Below are 20,923 nucleotides of genomic sequence, written 5' to 3'. Positions count from 1 at the left end.
TAACGGCAAGTGGCTTTCTGCAACTGGGCTCCAACAACCACCCCAATCAACCTGGGAAATCCACGGGCAAATAAAATTTCCCAGTGCTTTCAGTGACATCGCAACGAGCTCATTCGCGCAGTTACTCTGAGGTGGCTCACGATAGACCGACTGCGTTCTCGTCTTCACCGCCAACAGCGTTTTCCATGGCTCAGACTTGCCCTTAGACAAACACCTCGACACGCCACCAAACCATGGCACCGCCTAAGAAAGGCAAGGGAAAGGACAAGGCCGCCGCGCCAGCCCCAGCGGCGCAAGCAGCCGCATCGTCTTCCAAAGACGGCGCCAAAGGCAAGAAGACTGGCGGTCTATCGCTCATGGAGCAGGCCGCCGGTCCAGCTGCCAATAAGCCCACCGTCAAACAGATCATTGGCGGGTCGTCATGGACCGGAAAGCTGCCGCAGAACCTCTTCAATGAGTACTGCCAGAAGCAGCAGTGGGAGAAGCCAGTCTACGACATGCGCAAGACTCCGGAGGGATATGCCTGCTTCATCACCCTCAGCGCAAAGGACCCGAAGACGAAAGAGCTCATGACCCTGGACTCGTTCAAGATTGCGCCGGACTTCAAACATCTGCTCACCAGGCCGACTGCCCTGGAGGCGAGGCATGCCGCGGCCACGTATGCCCTCTTTAGGGTGTGCAGCATGCAGAACAAGCACATGGTGCTGCCGCCCGACTATAAGTCCATGTGGAAAGATTTCCAGGAAATCAAGAAGCAGGACGTCAAGGATGGCAAGGCGTGGATGTACGACGCGGACCCGTTCAAGACTCTCATGGAGAGGAAGGACACCAAGGCCGCGGCTGAGAAGAAGCGCAAGGAGGCGGAGGCGGCCAAGGAGAAGGCAAAGTCTATGCCTGGCGCATCTGGGCTAGCCGGCGCAAACGCTATGAAGGGCTGGGTGACGGCGCCAAAGATTGAGATGGGCAAGCGTTCGCGAACCCAGGTCGAGGCACTGATTCAAAAGTATGTTGTTTGGAACCCAAACAAGATTCAAATACCAGCGGCTCAGAAAAAGGCGATTGTCGACGAGCTCAGCAAGCTGGGATTCAGACGAAGTCACGTTGAGGAGGCTACAGAGATTTGCAAGGACCGTGAGGAAACGCTCGAGTGGCTGTTGATTCACGTTCCTGAGGATGATCTGCCGCGATGGGCACTGCCGGAGAGCTATGCGGCGGGTATCTCGGTCGCGTCCATGGATCTCAAGAAAGAAGCTGTCATCAAACGTCTCTCAGAATCTGGTTACGCCCTCGACCTGTGCGCCCGCGTCCTCGAGGAGGCTGGCGGTAGCGAAGGCCGGGCAGCCGAGCTCCTTCAGCTCCGCCTATTGGGGCAAGTGTCGGGAGACGAGTCGCGATCGACCGCGGAAGATCTTCTTCCCCCGGGTGTCTCGGCGAATGAGCTCTGGGAAGATGAAGTTTCTGCGATGGAGTCTTCTTTCGGCGACCTCTTCAAGAAGACATCGGTGGACATCATCCAAGTAAAGCTTGAAAAGGTCAAGAACGCAGGGAAGCCGGTAGATGCAGCCGTTCAAGTTCGCAAGACGCCGAATTACCCTGCCCAGCTCAACTTTGCCGTTGTGGCACCTCTCCCGGCGCAGATTAAGCTGTCGATAATCAAGCAGACGATTGGATATCTAGACGACTCTTACTGGGAGGAGCCTATGAAGGTCTTTGTTGCCATTGACTGGATTCAGCAAAATATCAACGACATAATTGAACGGCCAGGCAAACTGTTGGACATTTCAGCAGTAGCCTCGACGGCTTCCGAGGTACCCAACGAAGCCCGGTCACAGAGAGCCTCGAACAAATCCCAGAGAGCTCCTAAGCCAATCTCGTGGACACCTGACGAACGATCACGAGATGACTGGTTGAGAAGGACGGAGGATCCAGCGTGGGAGAAAATGATGTCGAAGCGTCAAAAGTTACCTGCGTGGCAGGTTCGTGACAAGATTGTTCAGACCGTCGAACACAACCACGTTACCATCATCAGTGGTGAGACTGGTTCCGGAAAGTCAACGCAGTCGATGCAGTTCATTCTGGACGACCTGTACAACAGAGGCCTGGGCAAATGCGTCAATATGCTTGTGACACAGCCCAGGAGAATCTCCGCGCTTGGTTTGGCCGACCGTGTGGCCGAGGAACGGTGTAGCAGAGTTGGAGACGAAATCGGTTACGCCATTCGCGGCGAGAACCGTAGAAGCAACAACACAAAAATCACATTCGTGACGACTGGTGTGCTACTGAGGAGGCTGCAAACTTCTGGTGGAAAGATTGAAGACGTTGCGGCGTCGCTGGCAGACGTCAGTCACATCGTCATTGACGAAGTGCACGAGCGTAGTCTGGATACAGACTTCCTTCTGACCATTGTCAGGGAGGTCATGAAGACGAGGAAGAACCTCTTGAAGTTGGTCCTCATGAGCGCCACGCTTGATGCCGCATCTTTCAACTACTACTTCACCTCCCAAGGCTTGGACGTCGGCATGGTGGAGATTGCTGGAAGAACGTACCCTGTTGATGATTTCTACCTAGACGATATCATCAACATGACGGGCTTCAGAGGTGACATGATTGATGGAGATGGCGGACGAGGCGACGCCATGGGCAAGGTGATTCAAAAGCTGGGCCATCGCATCAACTACGACCTTCTGGCAGAGACCGTACGGGAGATTGACGCGGATCTATCTCATACGGGCAAGTCGGGCGGTGTCCTCATCTTCTTACCCGGAGTGGCCGAGATCAACAGGGCGTGTGGCGTCCTGCGGTCTTTCTCCTCGTTACACGTTCTGCCTCTGCATGCCTCACTGGAGACCAAAGAGCAGAAACGGGTCTTTGCCAGTCCGCCGCATGGCAAGAGAAAGATTGTCGTTGCTACCAACGTGGCGGAGACTTCAATTACGATTGACGACATTGTTGCCGTTATCGACAGCGGCAAGGTGAAGGAGACTACATACGACCCCGTGAACAACATGAGAAAGTTGGAGGAGAACTGGGCTTCTCGCGCGGCGTGTAAGCAACGGCGTGGTCGTGCTGGCAGAGTGCAGGCCGGCAAGTGCTACAAGCTGTATACCAAGAATCTCGAGCAACAGATGGCTGAGCGACCGGATCCGGAAATCAGAAGAGTACCGTTGGAGCAGATGTGTCTGTCCGTACGAGCCATGGGTATGAGGAACGTGGCCGGATTCCTCTCACAGTCGCCTACGCCGCCTGATAGCACAGCCGTTGATGGCGCGATCAAGCTCTTGCGCAGAATGGGTGCGTTGGACGGAGACGAAATGACCGCACTAGGTCAACAACTAGCCATGATCCCCGCCGATTTGCGATGCGCAAAACTCATGGTGTACGGTGCCATCTTTGGCTGCTTGGATGACTCGGTCACGATTGCCGCCATTCTCAGCACCCGCAGTCCATTCATGTCGCCTCCGGATAAGCGCGACCAGGCCAAGGACGCGCGCATGAAGTTTTCGAACGGAGACGGCGACCTGCTTACCGATCTTGAGGCGTTCAAGCAGTGGGACGAGATGCGCGGCGATGGGGTAGGACAGCGGCAACTTCGCAACTTTTGCGACGACAACTTCCTCTCGTGGCTTACGCTGAATGACATATCGGCAACGCGAATGCAGTACTATTCTGCCCTCGCTGAGATTGGTATCGTCGAGACGAGCAAGTCCAGCGCCGCTCAGAGCCAGAGCAAATCCGGCATGACTCTTTTACGTGCGATTACGGCCTCGGCGTTCAACCCGCAGATTGCGCGGATCCAGTATCCCGACAAGAAGTTTACTAGCACGGTTTCCGGTGCGAAGGAGTTGGATCCGGAGGCGCGGCTGATCAAGTACTTTGCTCAAGAGCAGGGCCGAGTGTTTGTGCATCCCAGCAGTACGCTTTTCGGCAGTCAAGGGTTCACTGGTAACGCCTCGTTCATGTCGTACTTTACTATGATTTCCACCAGCAAGACATTCATCCGAGACCTCACACGTAAGTTTCCATTGAAAATATCAAGGCGAAGATAAGTTTGCTGATTCTCAAATAGCTTTCAACGCCTACACTTTGCTGTTGTTCTCTGGTGCCATCAGTCTGGATACACTGGGAAGAGGACTGGTGGTCGACGAATGGGTGCGCCTTCGAGGCTGGGCGCGGTTGGGAGTTTTGGTGTCGAGACTCAGGGGCATGGTCGATGACGTGATTGCGATGAAGATTGAGAACCCTGGACTAGATCTCGCAGACAACGAAGTGATCAAGCTGGTTGCGAAGCTGATAGAGCTGGACGGACTAGACGCATGATAGAACGGGTGGTATGCCATACTTTTTTGTGGATTATTATGCCGGCGCAAATATGGAGAGGCAAAAAATAGAGTGAGCAACGCAACACATCACACGTCATTGCGTCCCACATTTTTTATTTTGAGTATGTATTCAAAGCAGAGCCGATGTGGATGAGGTGGGATGTTCATTCCAAGCAAGAGACGCGGCCGAAGCAAGGCCGCGCACAATGGCTGGCCGCGTAGTTTATTACTCAGACTTGATGTTATATCGTAAGTGCCCGTATTGAAAACTCTTCATATGCCGCGACGAGACAAGGTAGTTGTCTGAAATACGGTGGATTACGAACGTCTCGGGTTTGGTGTGGTCTGAAACTGGACAATTTTCTGCTGCAACCCCACTTCCAGCAGGTGGTTCAATATAGGTGAGGCTACTTAGTCATTCAACACGTTTCCTCTGCCTTGCTCTCAGGAATCATAGTCCTCGTTGAGATCAATCCTTTCCGAGTGAGATACGGCTGTCAACGGGCATTAAACCTTCAACGGCATGTGGATGAAGGTACGGATAGTGTGGAGAGGGCTGCGCCTGCCCGGAATGGATAGGTGCATAGAGTTCGCGGCGATCGGCGGCCGGGGGCTGCGGGGCCGGGGGTGGGACGCGGGGTAGGTAGCTAGCTCGGCACGCACGCAGGGCAGGTGCAACGACCCCGTGGTGGCCCCCAAAATCTGCAACGGACTCTGTTCGCAACAAAGCAACAACCCAAAGCTCGTGCGTGCGTCAATTCCTCTCCCTATCAACAGGGCGTCCGGCTTTTTGCTCCCAAAAACCCTTGCAGCCTCCGGACTTTCTACGTCTGCACAATAACGCCGGTGTTGCAAGTTACCCCCCGAGACGTTGTGTTCCGCATGGCTTCGACTTGTTGGCTATACTCTTGAACTTTGTCGACTTCGTTTTCCCGCTGTCGATTGTAAAGCCTATCGTGCCCCAACTGAGCCGGAAAGATGAAGTCCACAACACCGCCCGCGAAATGGGCATCCCTTGTCTCGATGATGGCGCCGCGCATGATCCTGGCGGCACTGCAGCCTCCGTTCATCGATCCGAATAGTCTCCCTGACACGCCGGTCTTTAGGGGACCTTGGGAAAGATATATAAAAGCACCAGCAGACAAGACCTATATCGTTCCGCATCGCATATGGGACGTGGAAGGGAACATCACGACGTCGGGTCTGAAGGCCGTGGAGGTCGGCGTCGAAGCGGGACGTACGTTCCACCACGGCATCACTATTGGGCCTGGCGGGATGTTGACGCTGGAGTTTGAGGAGAACATTGCTGGACGGTACGATTATGTGCCCGCTGCCCTTTAGAGCGCGTCGTCCCTAGCTAATCATGGCTGCTTGACAGTGTATGCTTCGATGTATCGTCCACCGGAAACGACCCCGAGATCTCCCTAGCGTACTCCGAGTCCTCATTATATGCCGGACCGCAGCCGGACACCACTACCGAGAAGTTAGACCGAGACCTGCCATTGCACTTTGAATTTGACGACAGGACCGGCACAGTCTGCGTTGGCAAGGACTTTATTCGCGGCGGCTTCAAGTACCTCACGTTGACGATGCCGGAATACCCTGTTCTGACAGACGATCGCTTCGTGGAGGTACCCCGGCCTCAAGGTCAGGCAGTATTAGAAGAGGACGAGGAACAAGTACCACTCGAAGGAGCTGCCGACAGAGACCCGTACAAGAAGCCTTGGGTTACGCTTAAGGGCCTCTGGGTAAACTGCACCGCCTTTCCCTCGCAGTCCAACGGTCGTGCGTATTCGGGCTACTTCCACAGCTCGAGCGACATGCTCAATCGCATCTGGTACGCCGGCGCATACACTCTCCAGCTCTCGACAATCGACCCTCGAGAAGGCTCGGCCATCATCGACTACAACCGCGACTGGGACCATAACGAGTCGCCGACGGGTTCTTGGTACTCCAACTTCACTATCGCAAACGGCACGGCTGTCACGACCGATGGCGCAAAGCGTGATCGCGTCGTTTGGCCCGGCGACATGTTTATTGCGGTACCTGGTATCGCCGTCAGCACATATGACATGCTAGCTGTCCGCAATGCCCTCAACGTACTTTTCGATCATCAGTACGCGGATGGATCATTGCCATGGGCCGGCCCGCCATTGGGCCTCCACGGCGAGTTCAGTGATACATATCACTTGCACACTCTGCTGGGCGCCTACAACTACGTCAAGTACTCTGGAGACTTAGATTGGCTGGCAGAACGATGGCCGGCCTATGTCAAGGCTCTCAACGTCAGCATCGACAAGGTGGACCACACCGGCCTCCTCCACGTCACCAGCGCCGCAGACTGGCTGCGCCCAGGGATGACAGGCCACAACCTCGAAGCCAGCGCGATCCTGAGCGCCGTTTTGGAAAAGAGCATCAAGCTAGCAGGGTGGCTCCACGACGACAGCCCCGCGGCACGTCCGCGAGGGGTTTGGTCGGGCGTGCGCCGCGCTCTCAACGCCGGCATCCAGCAACTCTACTGCGGAGACACCGGTCTGTACTCGGACAATATCGGCCGGCGCAGCTGTCGCGGCCCCGAGCACACCGACCCCCAAGACGGCAACAGCTGGGCCCTCATCTCCGGTGCTACGCCGCGCTCCCGACGTGCGGTCGTCTCCGAGAGACTTCGATCCCGCTGGGGCAAGTACGGCGCTCCCGCGGTTGAATTCCCCAACGTCATCTCGCCCTTTGTCTCCTCCTTTGAGCTCCTCGCCCACGCTGCGGCTGACGAGCACGACTCCGCCGTCGAGCTGATGCTCCTCGAGTGGTCCTATCTCCTCGACGGGCCGGGCTTCACGAACAGCACGCTGGTTGAGGGCTTCATGGTCGACGGCGGCCTACAGTACCCGGCCTACCGGTCCGCAGCCCGCAACTCCCACTGTCACGGCTGGTCCTCAGGTCCCACGAGCGCCCTTACCTCGGAGATCCTGGGGATCCAGCTCCTTGCCCCTGCCGGCGCAGAGTGGACCGTCCGCCCGCACCTTACAAAGTGGCTCAGCTTCGCGAGAGGAGGGTTCGCGACAGCCCAGGGCGTCTTTGAAGTCAAGCTTACCCGTGTTGTCACGTCGACATCCTCCGCGGCAACGAACCAGCAGAAGCGGCGGAGAGGTCAGATCGTTGAGATTACCGCCCCGGGGTTCACCAGCGGGACGTTCGAGTGGGGCTCTGCCTCGCTCAAGATTGACGTTGAGGGCGGCAAGACGATAGCCTGGATCGCGTGGGAAGACGACGGGTCGGGCGCGGTCGTGGAGCAGCTCGACGTGGCGTTAGGCAGGATCGAGGCGTCTAGTGAAGATGAATGGCACCGTCAGAGCTTCATTTACCGCGACGATGTCCGGTTGGTCTTTGATGAAGCGTGGGCGCCGCCGCAGATGGTTGAGAGGGAGGCCGGAGTGGTTGACTGGGATGCGCTGGAAGCAAACTACGTCATGTCCCTGCGCGAGATGTCGCGAGATGGGGGTTCATGAGAGAGAAAGCATGCTCTCTGTACAAGTACGTTTTGCTTTGGTTTTGTCTCGCGAGGGAGGTAGAACCCCCTCCTGTCTGTATCATGTTGGACTTGATGATGTGCGGGTCAAGACTAACGGACGGATGGACTTAATGTGTGTATGAAACTGGGAAAGCGGCAAAGGTCACTGGCGTTTCTGTACAAGTATCTGTGGCTTCTGTTTTTCTGATGCCGATAGGTTTGATCATTTGGCATCTACCTTTGGTAACCTTGTACTACCTCTTGTGGAATGAATGATGCAGATGCGAGCCTGCACTGCTGCTTCTTTCTGAAGAAAATGACATGATCCAACCCAAACTCCTATCCACCACAGTGAGTGTAAAATTTCCCCCTTATTTTTTCCCTGTCTAAATCCAATTTGCTTCCCGACGCTTTGGATTCTCCAAGAAGATTATTCCCACGCTCTCATTACATTTTGAAGAAGGAATGTTGGGGTATCGACACAATTTTCCGGCTCTCTGATGAGAGATAAATCCCGAACCCCCAGAAATACACGACCGCGAACAACAACGTGATGATGCTACAATGATGAAACTCTTCATTCTTAGTAGAGCAGCTCACCGCTGTCCACCATGCGAGAGAACTTATCATCAGGGTCGACAAAGTGGTACTCTTCGCCGCGGACAACGCGATCGACCTCCTCCCTGACAAACGGGTACACGTCCTTCCACGCGTTGCGTCCCATCCAGCAGTCGAGGTGCCCGTACCCAGGGACGACGCGACGGCGGTACTGGAGTCCGCCGTTCGGGCCGTCTCCGCCATGCGAGCCAAAAGTGTCGCAGAGGATCTCGTACGTGCGCTCCGTCGCCTCGGGGGTGAGCACAGCGTTGTCCCGGCCGACGAAGAGCATGAGGGGGACGCCGCGGAGGCGACGAATGTTGTCGGGCGTCGTGAGCGGGCGGAAGAGCGGGCCGTTTGTCATGACGTGGCCCTCGGAGCCTTGCTTCATGAGGAGCTGGAGCTGCGTCATGTTGACGCCGCCGAAGAATCGGTCGATTTGGCGGTGCGTCGCCTCGTTGAGGTTGTTGTGGTTCCAGCAGCGGCCGAAAACGAGGGTACAGCGGTGGCAGCTGGCGTTGTTGCAGATCTCCTTGCGCTCTTCGGGGTAGAGTCTGAGGGCCTCGTTGAGGGCGCGCTGGAGGAAGCTGTCGTCCTTGGCCGTGCTGCAGGAGAACCAGTTGCCGAGGACCATTTTGTAGAGCTTGTCCATGGGGATGGGGCCGACCTTGACCTTTGCCATGTTGAGGGTCGCCCAGATCGGGTTCATGAAGACCTGGCTGCAGGTGATGCCGTGGACCCAGTTGGAGGGGATGGTGCCGTCCAGGAGACCGGTGGAGAAGGCGACGCTGCCCATGCAGTGGGCGATGCAGTACACCTTGTTCTCCTGGGAGTTGCCGTCGGCGTACTTTTCGCGAATGTACTCGATGCAGGCCCGCAGGTCCAGGCGGGCATCGTAGGTCGTCCAGTTGTTCTGGGCGACCATGAGTTGGCCGATGCGGTGGACGGCGATGAAGACGCGGTAGCCGGCGCGGGTGAAGTAGTTGACCGCATTGTACTTGATCGTGGGCAGGGCGTAGATCTGGTGATCGACTGCGGCACCCGGGATCATGAAGAGGTTCTTGGTCTCAATGCTCGGGTTGGTCGGCTCCCACATGTGCATGCGCGTCTTGACGCCGTCCCGTGCGACGATGACGAAGGATGCCTTGGGAGGAGTGTCGTTGACGTAACCGTTGTAGGTGACGCTGGGGTATTGAAGAGGAGTGAAGGGCGCCAGGAAAAGGGAGAGCGACTTGCGAGTAAAGTAGGTGAGGAAGCTCGCCGCGCTGTAGGCCTTCTTTATGAGACTGCTTCCCGTGGGGGTCATGGTCATGATTTGAGAGACAAAGTCGGCGAACTGGATGTGCATGATGCCCTTGGCAACGACTTTTCCGCGGCGCCACGGCTCGTCACAGTCGTGGACGGCCTCCAGGTCGCGACTGTGCTCGGTGATGGTGACATAGAGGGTGCTCGTGGCCTTCCAGAACTGCCAGGGGGCCAGGGCGACGGAGGAATCGACGACCTTGTATCCATGGAAATGGTACTTCTCGCCGTGGATGCCCCGGAGGTCAAAGTCGTACGTCATGTTCCGAGTTCCCGGTGCCTTCTGGTCAAGAATGAAGAGATTGAAGTCACCTCTCTGGACCATAAAAGGAGAACCGCGAAGAGAGGGGCAGACAAAGGTACCCGTCAGCATGGCAGAGTGGTCGGGCTCCTTGATCATGGACTTCGTGTTGAAGGCCTGCACACTGAGGAAGAATCTGGCGCTCTCACAAAGGCTCTTGGCTGCTCGGTAGGCCAACTCATAGGTGGCCCGCTTGTCAGTCACGAGCCCATCGTCGCGATGAACGAAACCAGACATGACTTCGGTGAAGCCGAATCCTCCAGCCTTGGACTGGTCGGCATGGCGAATGAGTGAGCTTGCTTCATCAATTCTCTTGATCTCGACTTCAGTCTCTGCCGTATCATGGGATTCTTTGGGGGCAAAGTGAGGCTCCCCGAATAGGTCCAAGATGCCGTTCTCATTGGGGTGAATCTTGAGGTTTCTCCTGTGGATGTGAGCGTCGACGGACCGCTCGGCCAGGGCTGTAATAGTAGCAAAGGGGTTGACACCAATGGCACCGGGAATGACGGAGGCATCAGTGATGATAAACCCAGGGTGTGTCTCGTCGTCGTCTCCGGCGAATACCTCACCAACATCGTTGGTGACACCGGTGGCGCCAGTATCATCGCGGGCCATGCAAGCTCCACTGTGAGTCATGTTAGAACAGTTCACAAATGGACGAATTTCAAACTTACCCGATAGGATGAACGGTCACTTGCTGACCTCCCATCAAGGCATCGAAAGGGTTCTTGACAAAGGTTCCGCCCATGGCCTGCGTAGCCTTTGCTAGCAGATCATTGAGTTTGCGGACGTGATCGCTACGACCAACCCCGAGGAACTCAAGGACTGGCTTGTCATCCTTGAGTGTAAGCATGGCCTGACTGCTGTCATGGGACATAACCAGGTAGACCTGAGTGTTATCCATTGATCCGCCCTGGCGATACGCGCCGAATAGATGGCTCGAGTACCGAGCAAAGGCAGACCGGACCTTCTCCTGGAACGGTTCTCCAGTGGCTTCAATGCTGCCAGGCATCATCTCCAATAATGTCTGAAGGAATGGTGTCAAAGAACGAGGGATAGCTCCTTCTTGGATGACATATCCATCAAGAGGGTTCTCGTGCCCTTCGCGGTCATCAATAACGGAGTTGATGGTAGGTCCGATAGGGTTATACGGGTTGGGGAAGGGCTTCCCGATCGCGTTCGCCTCCTCGTCCATGTTATATCTAAGATCGCGGTCAGTCGCGTACGTCTCGGAGTAGAATAGAAAGGTCCAAACTTACCCAAAGGCTAGCATATCGCCATTGCCGCTCATGTTTTCGCCGACGCGGGGACTCAGGGGCAGTCCCATCTCCTTGCTACGGAGAAGGATCTCAGTGCTACCAATAGCACCGGCACCGAGGAACACGCACTCCTTCGCATGCACCCACATCAAGTCTCCGTGGAGATTGGCCTTGAAGTGACCTCGGTTCCGGCCATGCCAGGCGAAGAAAATGAGGTACCCTCCAATGCGCGGCTCGGCCTTCTTGATGAAACGAACCTCGCTCTCGCAGAACATTTCTGCGCCCCAGTTCCAGGCATCAGCCAGGTAAGTCACCAATGTAGTCGATTTGGAGCCATCATTGACACCAGTGCAGTCCTGGCCGGTCAAGGCTGATGGAGACATCTCCACACCAGTACTGTTGGGACCATTGCGGAATCTAGTTGTCTGAGGGACCATTTTGAACTTGTCGGACATGCCAAGAGCGGCAGCCTGCTTTTTGAAGAGATTGACTTTGGGAAGTTCGGGCCAGTCATCTGGGTATTGAGTGGGCTCAAGAACATCCCGAGCTCTTTGGTAAACTGAGTGACTACGTGTCAGTAATGTCTCCAAAGATTCGTACAAAATCCTATGGGGCGAATGGCTTACACTTCTCCAGACATTTGGGGTTCTCCCTGATGGACTTGGGCCAGATAGGCATAGACAAGGTGGCCTCGTTGGCTTCTAGAAAGACGTTGGCGTTCATCAAACTCGTGCCACCCAGGCCTGTCATCAGTCAGCAGATGATTTTCAACATAACAGGAAAGCATGTAGTTACCATTGCCAACGACGGCGTTCAGCCCCTTCCCGAAGATCAAGTGGTACATGCCAGTCGGGTCACCCTTTTCCACAGTTGTGCTGGGGAGCCAACCAGGGGCAAACTCGCCGGAAACGTGAAGCTCGTCAAAGGCATCGAGAACGCCAGTAGGATATTCACCAGGCCACTTCTCTTTTCCTCGCTCCAGTACACATACAGACTGACGCTTGCCGTTGGCATCTTGGCAACGGGCGAGGCGGGATGCGGCGACAGCACCACCGTACCCTGAACCAATGACAACGACATCATAGCTGCTGCGCATCAGCTCAACCGGCTTTGATATGCGAGGATGTTGCCTTCGGGCATCGTCGGCATATGTGCGGATGTTGGCGTAGCTCCTTGATCTAGGGGCGTTGTCCTCTTCGTGAATTCCGAAGGTCGGGATTCTGTGAGATTTGCTATATCTGATACCATTGGAGGGGGGCTCCTCTTGATAAGATTTTGAGGACGCTGTCTGCGGGCGTGAGTCTGTTGAAGCAGGCGAGAAGCCGGCATATCTGGGTGTCGAGCCGTTGTGACCGTTTTGACCATTGGTGCCGTTGCTGTCCAAGTGGTATCCATTGGCTTTGGACACATTAATATGGCTGGGACCGGATTCGGTGCCGTTCTTGAGGCCCTCTGTAGTAGCCATTGGAGCCATGTGTTTGGCGCCTCTAAGGCTGGAATATTCAAGCGCGGATAAGGCCAGGGTATATAATACTCAAAAGCAAAGTTGACGAGCAAGTGTGAGACTCCTGAGAAAGGCTCTGCTGATTAGGAAATGCTGCCAAGATACTGGGTTAATATGGTTGGTGAGTGGTTATGAGCTGAGGATGAGAGGGGTTCCGCCAGACTCTATATAGCAACAAAACAGAAAAGTAGATACACGCTTCAAGGCTGAGAGGATGAATGCGGATGATGAGCGCAGAATGAAGGGCGGAAGAGAGAAATGGGCTTTACAGAGAAGATGTAAGAATGCTTCATTGGGGGATCCACGGCGGGCCAAGCAGAGGGAGATGCGCCGCTGCGAACTATTCCTAGTAAGAAATCGCACACTAGTCTATGTAGATACCTAAACAGAGAACCCACCCTAGTCAGACCAGGAGGGAACACCATCATGGATGACCGGGGTCCTGGGAACATCCTTGCCGACACGCACATGGGGATACTAAGTCACTAGGTGCCTTGGGTGCGCTACGAACGAACGAGCTCGTCGAGCCGGCAAGGACCAGTGCCGGATCCGTCATCGATTGCAAGTGTGATGGGCATACTGCGTGAGAATAAGAGGTGACTGTTGATCTCGAGCTGAAGCCAACCCAACACGCACAGCTTAGAGAATGCATTGGCAGCATGTGAACTACGGTAACTTCAATCTGAGGTCGAAATTAGCAGATTGAGGCAAGCCAGGGCCAACATAGTTTGATAGCTCTGCTATCTTGTGTCTCGGGCCTAGAGCACGAATCCGAATTCATTCATTCTTGCACTAAAGTTGGAGCGAACCGGTCTAGTGAGGCTGGCTGGAAAGCCGTGGCCTGAGACTGAAATCCGGGCCCGGGTTTATTGGGCTATGGGTAGGCAAAAAGGCAGACAATGAGGGAAAGCAACAGAGAAGACCGCAGTCTCGGCACGAGCTGAGGCCCTGAAGCCGGGGACAAGAAGACGGGGGATGGAGTGAGGGTGAGACTGAGGTTCAGCGCCCTGTTTCTCGAGGTGTGAGTGGGCGGTTGCGCCGGCGCAATAGAATGCAGAGCTGCAGATGTACAGAAGGCGTTGCCGAAAATAAGAGTAGCGTCGTGTGGATAGTAATCGGAGTAGGATTGTACTGTGCAAAGGAGGAGGGCTGATGGAGAGTTGGGCTGTGACAATCACTTCTTAGTGTGCAGCAACTATTGCAGAAGATGCGAGACGGCATGAGTCTATTGGCCGGACCGAGTCTGTCATGACCAGAAAAGAAAGAAGCTGCCTCATGGTGTACATTGTATTGGGTGGTGCCATTGGTGCCTTTGATGGGGTTGGATTGGGCGAGCTGAGTGCTACGAGCAGTACCTACCTTACCTCGGTGGACAGGAGGAAAAAGTGAAGAAAAGATACATATACGTACGCACTCTAAAAAAGACGACTTCACTAGGTACCTTTTTTCCAGGCCCAGACTAGCGGAAAGATGGATCCTGAATGGCCGGTAAAGACATGTCTCTTGGGTCGCTCTTTGCGTGTGCGCAAACGGGCCAATGAAACTGGTCGAAAGTTGTCTCCCCTTCGGCTTTAGCCAGGCGGCCGTTCCCAGTGGCAAGGAAGAAGGAATACGTACCGTGCCGTAGATTTCTCCACCCGACGGAGTGGTTGCCCGTTTGGACTTCGACCTGAGTGAGTCCCGTCCTCTTGCACCCTTGCCCCGCTTATCTTCAACTGGCAGCCACTCCAGGGCTCAGCCGAAAGGAACTTCCGCTTGGCACGTGCGTCAAGTATCTTTTTTCCAGACCACCCTTCCCGAACAATCAGTGATTGCCTAAAGCATCCTGGGGTTGAGGATGAATTCAGCAACAGGAAAATGCCACCATGAATTGGACCTTACCCTTGACTGACCCCAGGCAGCCACAATCGACATCGAAACCCCGGTCACAGAATTCTCCAGGCCCTTTTCAAACAAGACAACCGCAATCGTTGATGTTGCACGCTTTGCGGCTCAATTCCTCTTCAAGACATGATTGAGATGGGGAAGTTTGATAGACGACAACAGACCCAGGCAATCCAGATGTTCTCAATTAAGCCAGTGCAAGTCTGGATTGAAGCAAAATCGGCTCCCGAACTGTCCGTCCCCCCACATGAAAGCTGAGACAATCGAGTGGTGGACTTGACTAGCCTGGTCTCAGTCCGAAAGAATGAGATAGCCATTGAAACAGAGACCTGCCAGAGTCTTGTGCGACAGGATCACCTTACGAGACTAAGCCATATCCCTACCCCGATGTGTTGGTGCAAGGTGAGTTCGACATGACTGGGGCAGGGGCATCGGCTGGACATTATTCACGATAGGGCAAGGATTTCATGCTACCAAGCCTTGGCCTTGATAAACATGAGGTATTGTCCCTTCCTTCTTCTTCTGTAGCTTCTGCAAAAGTTTGTCGAACCAGACTACCATAATAGGTGATGACGATGTAGAAGCACATGCGCCGCTGAGAAGCATTTTATGAGGCGAAGCATGAGGATAGGCAAGACTGACATTGACTATATGCAACTTTTTCTCGGGTCGGCTATGTAGTCAGTAGGAAAGCTCGTCTCCTTCATTCATGTGATTGAGGACGTAAAACAATGATTGATGCTTGACATGCGCCGGCCACTGACAGGCCGCATGGAATTGGCATGCAATTCCAGGTGACAGGGAGAAGGGTGGTGAACCTGGTTCCAACATCAAATTACACTGACCGGAATTGCGGCCTCTGTACGGAGTATTGAGTGGGTGACGAAGTCCGAGGCTCCTGATACCACAATCTCTGCCCACATGTCTCGTCTGACTGTGTTCTAATCCATGATCAATGTCACAAATAGTCCGCGGTAACTGACTGCGTAATTTGGTAGCCCGTAAGCTCGCACCAACAACGCGGGCCTGCGGCAAGGGCCCGCAGTGGATCCTGATCCGGCCCCTGCTGGAGGGTGGTCGCTGCGCCATCCGCTACTGCCCCGCTAATGCCATCCCGACTCGGCGGGCCCCACTCAGAGCCCATCGGTGCCTTCCGAGTCTCGTCAGATATACGGAATACATCACGACAGACCAATCTTTCCAATCAGATCGCTCCCGAGACCCCAAGGCAACCGTCAGGCTGAACTGTGCCTCTTTCATCTTGCATCCAGCTTTGCGGTCAAGTTACATCATTCGTCTCGGTCATCTCCAGCTCCGTTTTGCTGCGTGCCTCGTCTGCCTCGTCATTGGTAGATCGACAAGACATCAACGGTCAGCAATCGTGCGATGAAACATATGCCAGGGCCGAGTCTCCCGTCATTGTCCAATACCATCTGGCAATCCACGAGTCAGCCTTTCAACTCTTGGGTAGGGCTGAGTTCACTGTCCACGCGATTGCAGACTTACTAGGTAGGTACATCAGACCGCCGCTGCTGCAGGGGTCAACCCATCAGCGTCTGGCCAATGCGTCGTAACGACTTACAACGACGTTGGTGGCCTCGTCACTCGCCCAGTTGTGCGCCGCCGCAATTCGATGGCATGCTGCAAGGCCCGATCGACAGAAACGAGTGCCAGAGCGACGCTTATCCAGCACAGCTAAGTGACCAACACCCTCCAATCTGTTCCGCTCAGTTCCTACAGCTGTCGTACGCATCATAGTCGCAAGACGCGAGAGGCACTGGAAATGGTACGTTACGATGTACCTCGTCCAGAGATAAATGTTCTTACGTCCGTTAGGAACGCCTTCTTCAACAAATCCACCACTGGAAACACGCGATATTTATAAAATGACGTTAAATAAAACATCACCAACATGCTGTGCTGCGCGGGATCTTGCTTGTGGTCGAATCAGCATTATCGTTGAATCGTTTCACAACAGGTGAAATCCCCGGAAACTTCTCTTTCCAGCAGTCACACTATCCCTATCTGAGGTACCTTGAGGAAACACAATGGGCATCGACGATAACTGTTGCTGCTTCTAGAAACCTGTTTGGCCAACGTCAGCTCGGCGATGCGGGTCTGGCGCACGCAGCCCATCTCTCGTCTTGTCAGTGTCACCCAGACCAGCCAGGGTCTGCGGAGGCATTCTACGTCATGTATAACCCTGAACAAAAGGAGTCGTCAAGTGCGCGTGGAGTTCAAGGTCTTGAGCCACAGCCGGTGTTCATTTATCCGTTGTCGCACTGCTACATTCAGATGGGCAGATTCTTCAAAGCCAGCAACGTTGTCTTGCCGCTCAAAGTATCGATCTATCGGCAGGCAGAACGCAATTCGGGCCGTCATTCTCTCGTTGAGCACTGTGTTCAACCCTTCAAGCTGGTAATCGAGCATCGGTGCCTACGGCAGACGGCGGAAATAGCCGCTACGTGGTTGCCCGAGAGACCCTCAGACGTGCTTGGTATCCAATGTCGACCTATCAGAGTTGACTCATATCGCTAATACATGATGATCATCTTTGAGTGAGTAGAGCGACTTTACTGGCTTCTATCAGATGTTAGAGATGTCAACGGCCGACGAGCCGGCTTCTTGCCGCAATTGAAAGTGGCTTTAGAGTGTCAGCACTGGTCTCAGTATATTCTCTTGTCAGCACCTTCTCTTCACACCCATTCAGACTCGCGCCCTTCTAGGCAAGGTGGCGCTCTCTGAAGGATTCGGCTTATTCGAATCCTTCAGTCGGCACTTGGAAAGATGGCTGTCAAAGTACTCCAGCCTGTTGGGATCTTTGTTCACACTTCACTGGCGACCAGTCATCACTCAAAAGCAGTAAGTAATTTGCTTATCAAAAAAAGTAATTGGTATTGATTTAACTCAGGTATCCCTGCCGCCAACGCCAGCTCCGAAATACAAATAGACGTTACACCGAATTTCAAGGTCATCACTACGTCTGCCCATCGTCCTTAGACGTGGGTGCCGCCACTCGCATCAACTTTTCGTATTCCTCTTCCGAATTGCCGGTCGAGAACGCTTAGTTCCACCAGTCTCCCTGGTCGTGCATGGCACGGGCAACCTTGACGAAACCGGCAATGTTGCTACCAGCGACCAAGCTGGGAAGCTCGGTCTCACCACCCTTGACGTACTCCTTGGCGGTGTTGAGGCCGTTGAAGAAGGCAGCGGTCATGATGTCCTTGAGCTTCTGGTCGACCTCCTCGCGGGTCCAGCTCAGGCGCTGGCTGTTCTGGGCCATCTCGAGGCCAGAGACGGCGACACCACCGCAGTTGGCAGCCTTGCCGGGAGCGTACCAGATGGCCTCGCCCCCCTTCTCCTTGCGCTGAGCCTCGAAGACGTCGATGGCCTCCTGGGTGCAGCCCATGTTGGAGCCCTCGGCGATGGCAATGCAGCCGGCGGCAATGAGAGCCTCAGCCTCCTCCTTGGAGACCTCGTTCTGGGTCGCGGAAGGCAGAGCAATGTCGACCTTGCCAACGTGGGTCCAGGGACGAGCACCCTTGATGTACATGAAGGAGCCCTTGTGGTCGAATTCGGTAAGAGACTTGCGCTGGACCTTGAGGTCGGCAATGTTCTCAATCTGCTCGGGGGTGAAGGCAGCGTCACCCTCGGCGACAAGGCAGCCCTGGGAGTCGGACAGGGAGACAACGGTGGCACCGAGTTCGATGCACTTGAGAGCGGCGTACTGAGCGACGTTGCCGGAACCAGAGATGGCGACACGCTTGCCGGCGAAGGAGCCCTTGTTGGCGTACTTGAGCATCTGCTCGACGTAGTAGACGACACCGTATCCAGTGGCCTCGGGGCGGATCAAGCTACCACCCCAGGTGAGGCCCTTTCCGGTGAGGACACCCTCGAACTTGTTGCGCTCTTGGCGGTAGGTACCGAACAACCAGCCAATCTCGCGGCCAGAGACACCGATATCACCGGCGGGAACGTCGGTGTCGGCGCCAATGTGCTTGCTGAGCTGGCGCATGAAGGAGACGCAGAAGCGACGGATCTCGTTGTCGCTCTTGCCCTTGGGGTCGAAGTCGGAACCACCCTTACCACCACCCATGTTGAGGCCGGTCAAGGCATTCTTGAAGATCTGCTCGAATCCGAGGAACTTGAGGACCGACAGGTTGACGGTAGGGTGGAATCTCAGACCTCCCTTGTAGGGGCCGAGGGCCGAGTTGAACTGGACGCGGTATCCACGGTTGACCTGGAGCTTGCCCTTGTCATCCTCCCAGACGACGCGGAACTGGATGACGCGCTCGGGGATGGAGACGACCTCGAGGGCGGTTCTGTACTCGGGGTTCTGAGTGAAGAGGGAGGAGTTCTCGAGGGTGCTGACAAGCTCTATAGATGGTGTTAGTCTTGTTGGATTCGTTGTGTAAGAATGGTTGTAGATGGCAACATACCGTTGTAAGCCTGCTGGAACTCGGGCTCGGTAGGAAGGTTAGACATTTTGACGGTTTAGAAGTATGTTGTATACGTATGGTGCTTCAAGATTGTGTCTCTGAGAGGTGAGTTCCTAGTTCGTCTGGCAGAGAGAGAAGCTGATGAAGTTCCAAAGTCGAGAAGATGGGGGAGAGCGGTGCGCCCGCAAGATTATATACAAATCTGGGAACCCCGTCGATCGAAACGAGAGCCAAATCGAATCGAGTAAGAGCTCACAGGCTGGCAACGGCGAAGCGTGTCGTTGCCCCATGTTCCCCCCGGTCATCTACTCCTCCAAGCTTCGGGAGCCCCTTCATGGTGAAGATAGATGTAGGCGGGGACCAGGGACTAGCGTGAGAGCAAGACATGTCCGGGTCGGCCGTGGGGGGCGTGGACGGTGGAAAAAGAGAGAGATAGGACTCCTCCTCCCTCGCCTCGCCTCGCCTCTCACGTCTGAAGCGCGTTCATTCGGCGCCAGACCGACAATTTGTCGTGTGCCATAGCTAACAGAAAATAAAAAAGGGCTCGGGTGAAACCCACGCGGGTTGACGTAAAAAAGACTCAGCGAGTCTAGGCTGGATGAGAGTGCCGGGACCGGGCCCGGGTTTTCACGCTATGTGGCCGGCGGGGGCCTCTCGAGGTCCCTTCATGCAGCTCTCTGATTTGCTGCCGAGTGACAATTATTCACGGCCATCACAAAGAGACTACGAGACAAGAGGGTTTGCGCTGCCGCGCGAGCGGTTGCGATCCCGGAGGCGGCGAGCCGAACAGGCATTTGCTGGGGCGGAAACCAGGAGTCCGCAACTGAACTGCAGGGGCACAGGGGTCTCAGGGATGGCCCGGACGCTCCATTGCTCGGGAGAGAGAAGAAGAGGACATGCCCTGGAATGCGCGAATGCCTCTCCCATCGACAAGCCCGGCGCGCGTGTCCCAAACAGGCCAGAACCTGGGGGACGTCATCCAACAATTGCAGCCCATGCCCGCGGACCCCCCACCACTGGCACATGCTTCCGCATGCACGGATTTCATTCTGTGTCTCGCCCTTCTTTCTTGACCTGTCACTGTCACTGGGGAAGAACAAAAAAGGGACCCCGTCAGATGTTGCTGTCATTGGAAATGGCCTTGCATGCCGTGGCGTGCCACTTGGGAACAAGAGCCGAACTGTAGTCCTATCAACCGTCTCTTATTGGTTGCCCCGGGTGTCGAGATACAGCAAGGTAGATCAAATCTTCAAGTTTTCAAAGCTGGGCTTCTAGCTCTACGACGCTAGAAGCCCATCTACCATTCGCCTGTCCGTACACTTCTCCCCAAATCGTCGATGCTGGTGCGGCAGCGCTGATGGCGGCACTAGAGAATTATCTGGGAAAAGGGAAAGGGGGCTTGTCACAATTTGGCCCATGACGCAGCAGGCGTCATGTCTTGCATAGACCCATGGGGTGTCCTTTTGGTTTCTCCATTATGCCACTTGAAGGTTCAAGATAAGAAAATCGCAGAGACGAGGATTTGCGACACATGTGAATTGATCATTGCAATTCGTAAGGTGTGGTGAGTGGTTGGACTGGAACCCAGGACCACACAGAAGCAGGCTAGCATGAACGGGAGATTGATTGACAAGAAAGAAAGTGTCCGAAGAACGGCGCGTCGAGTCGCAGTTCCGCGATCGGAAGTGAAAGGTGCCAATCTAAGTGACGGGAGTGTGCGACAACGAAGACGGCCACGGCTGGGGCTGCCGTCGGTGTAGTGAGTGGTGCGGCGCTGCAGTGGGTGACAGACTGAGCTGACATGCGAAAA

General features: G+C 55.0%; 6 protein-coding genes across 6 annotated transcripts; 4 read left to right on the top strand and 2 right to left on the bottom strand.

The window, feature by feature from the left end:
* Nucleotides 1-233: 233 nt before the first annotated feature.
* CPAR01_08740 (helicase associated domain-containing protein) lies at nucleotides 234-4,317 on the top strand (the record flags this gene model as incomplete). Its single annotated transcript, XM_060493007.1, has 2 exons — nucleotides 234-4,011; nucleotides 4,067-4,317. The coding sequence occupies 2 exons, from the start codon at nucleotides 234-236 to the stop codon at nucleotides 4,315-4,317; spliced, it is 4,029 nt and encodes a 1,342-aa protein (XP_060349377.1).
* A 980-nt stretch (nucleotides 4,318-5,297) lies between these two features.
* CPAR01_08739 (uncharacterized protein) lies at nucleotides 5,298-7,825 on the top strand (the record flags this gene model as incomplete). Its single annotated transcript, XM_060493006.1, has 2 exons — nucleotides 5,298-5,632; nucleotides 5,698-7,825. 2 exons carry the CDS (start codon nucleotides 5,298-5,300, stop codon nucleotides 7,823-7,825), a joined length of 2,463 nt encoding a protein of 820 aa, XP_060349376.1.
* A 585-nt stretch (nucleotides 7,826-8,410) lies between these two features.
* On the bottom strand, nucleotides 8,411-12,751 carry CPAR01_08738 (glucose-methanol-choline oxidoreductase; the record flags this gene model as incomplete). The annotated part of the gene is made up of 5 exons (XM_060493005.1): nucleotides 8,411-10,652; nucleotides 10,702-11,229; nucleotides 11,287-11,845; nucleotides 11,913-12,029; nucleotides 12,082-12,751. The coding sequence occupies 5 exons, from the start codon at nucleotides 12,749-12,751 to the stop codon at nucleotides 8,411-8,413; spliced, it is 4,116 nt and encodes a 1,371-aa protein (XP_060349375.1).
* A 3,194-nt stretch (nucleotides 12,752-15,945) lies between these two features.
* CPAR01_08737 (uncharacterized protein) lies at nucleotides 15,946-17,212 on the top strand (the record flags this gene model as incomplete). The annotated part of the gene is made up of 2 exons (XM_060493004.1): nucleotides 15,946-16,183; nucleotides 16,653-17,212. Coding segments are annotated over 2 exons (798 nt in total), but the record flags the coding sequence as incomplete, so codon positions are not given.
* A 526-nt stretch (nucleotides 17,213-17,738) lies between these two features.
* On the bottom strand, nucleotides 17,739-19,159 carry CPAR01_08736 (NADP-specific glutamate dehydrogenase; the record flags this gene model as incomplete). Its single annotated transcript, XM_060493003.1, has 2 exons — nucleotides 17,739-19,051; nucleotides 19,114-19,159. 2 exons carry the CDS (start codon nucleotides 19,157-19,159, stop codon nucleotides 17,739-17,741), a joined length of 1,359 nt encoding a protein of 452 aa, XP_060349373.1.
* An 807-nt stretch (nucleotides 19,160-19,966) lies between these two features.
* On the top strand, nucleotides 19,967-20,299 carry CPAR01_08735 (uncharacterized protein; the record flags this gene model as incomplete). Its single annotated transcript, XM_060493002.1, has 1 exon — nucleotides 19,967-20,299. The coding sequence occupies one exon, from the start codon at nucleotides 19,967-19,969 to the stop codon at nucleotides 20,297-20,299; it is 333 nt and encodes a 110-aa protein (XP_060349372.1).
* Nucleotides 20,300-20,923: the final 624 nt, after the last annotated feature.

The sequence above is a fragment of the Colletotrichum paranaense genome, assembly GCF_030867605.1.
Source record: "Colletotrichum paranaense strain IMI 384185 chromosome Unknown Scaffold_6.1, whole genome shotgun sequence".
Lineage (NCBI taxonomy): Eukaryota > Fungi > Ascomycota > Sordariomycetes > Glomerellales > Glomerellaceae > Colletotrichum > Colletotrichum paranaense.
Note: the sequence above shows the minus strand (reverse complement) of the source record. Positions and strands in the feature narration are given on the sequence as shown.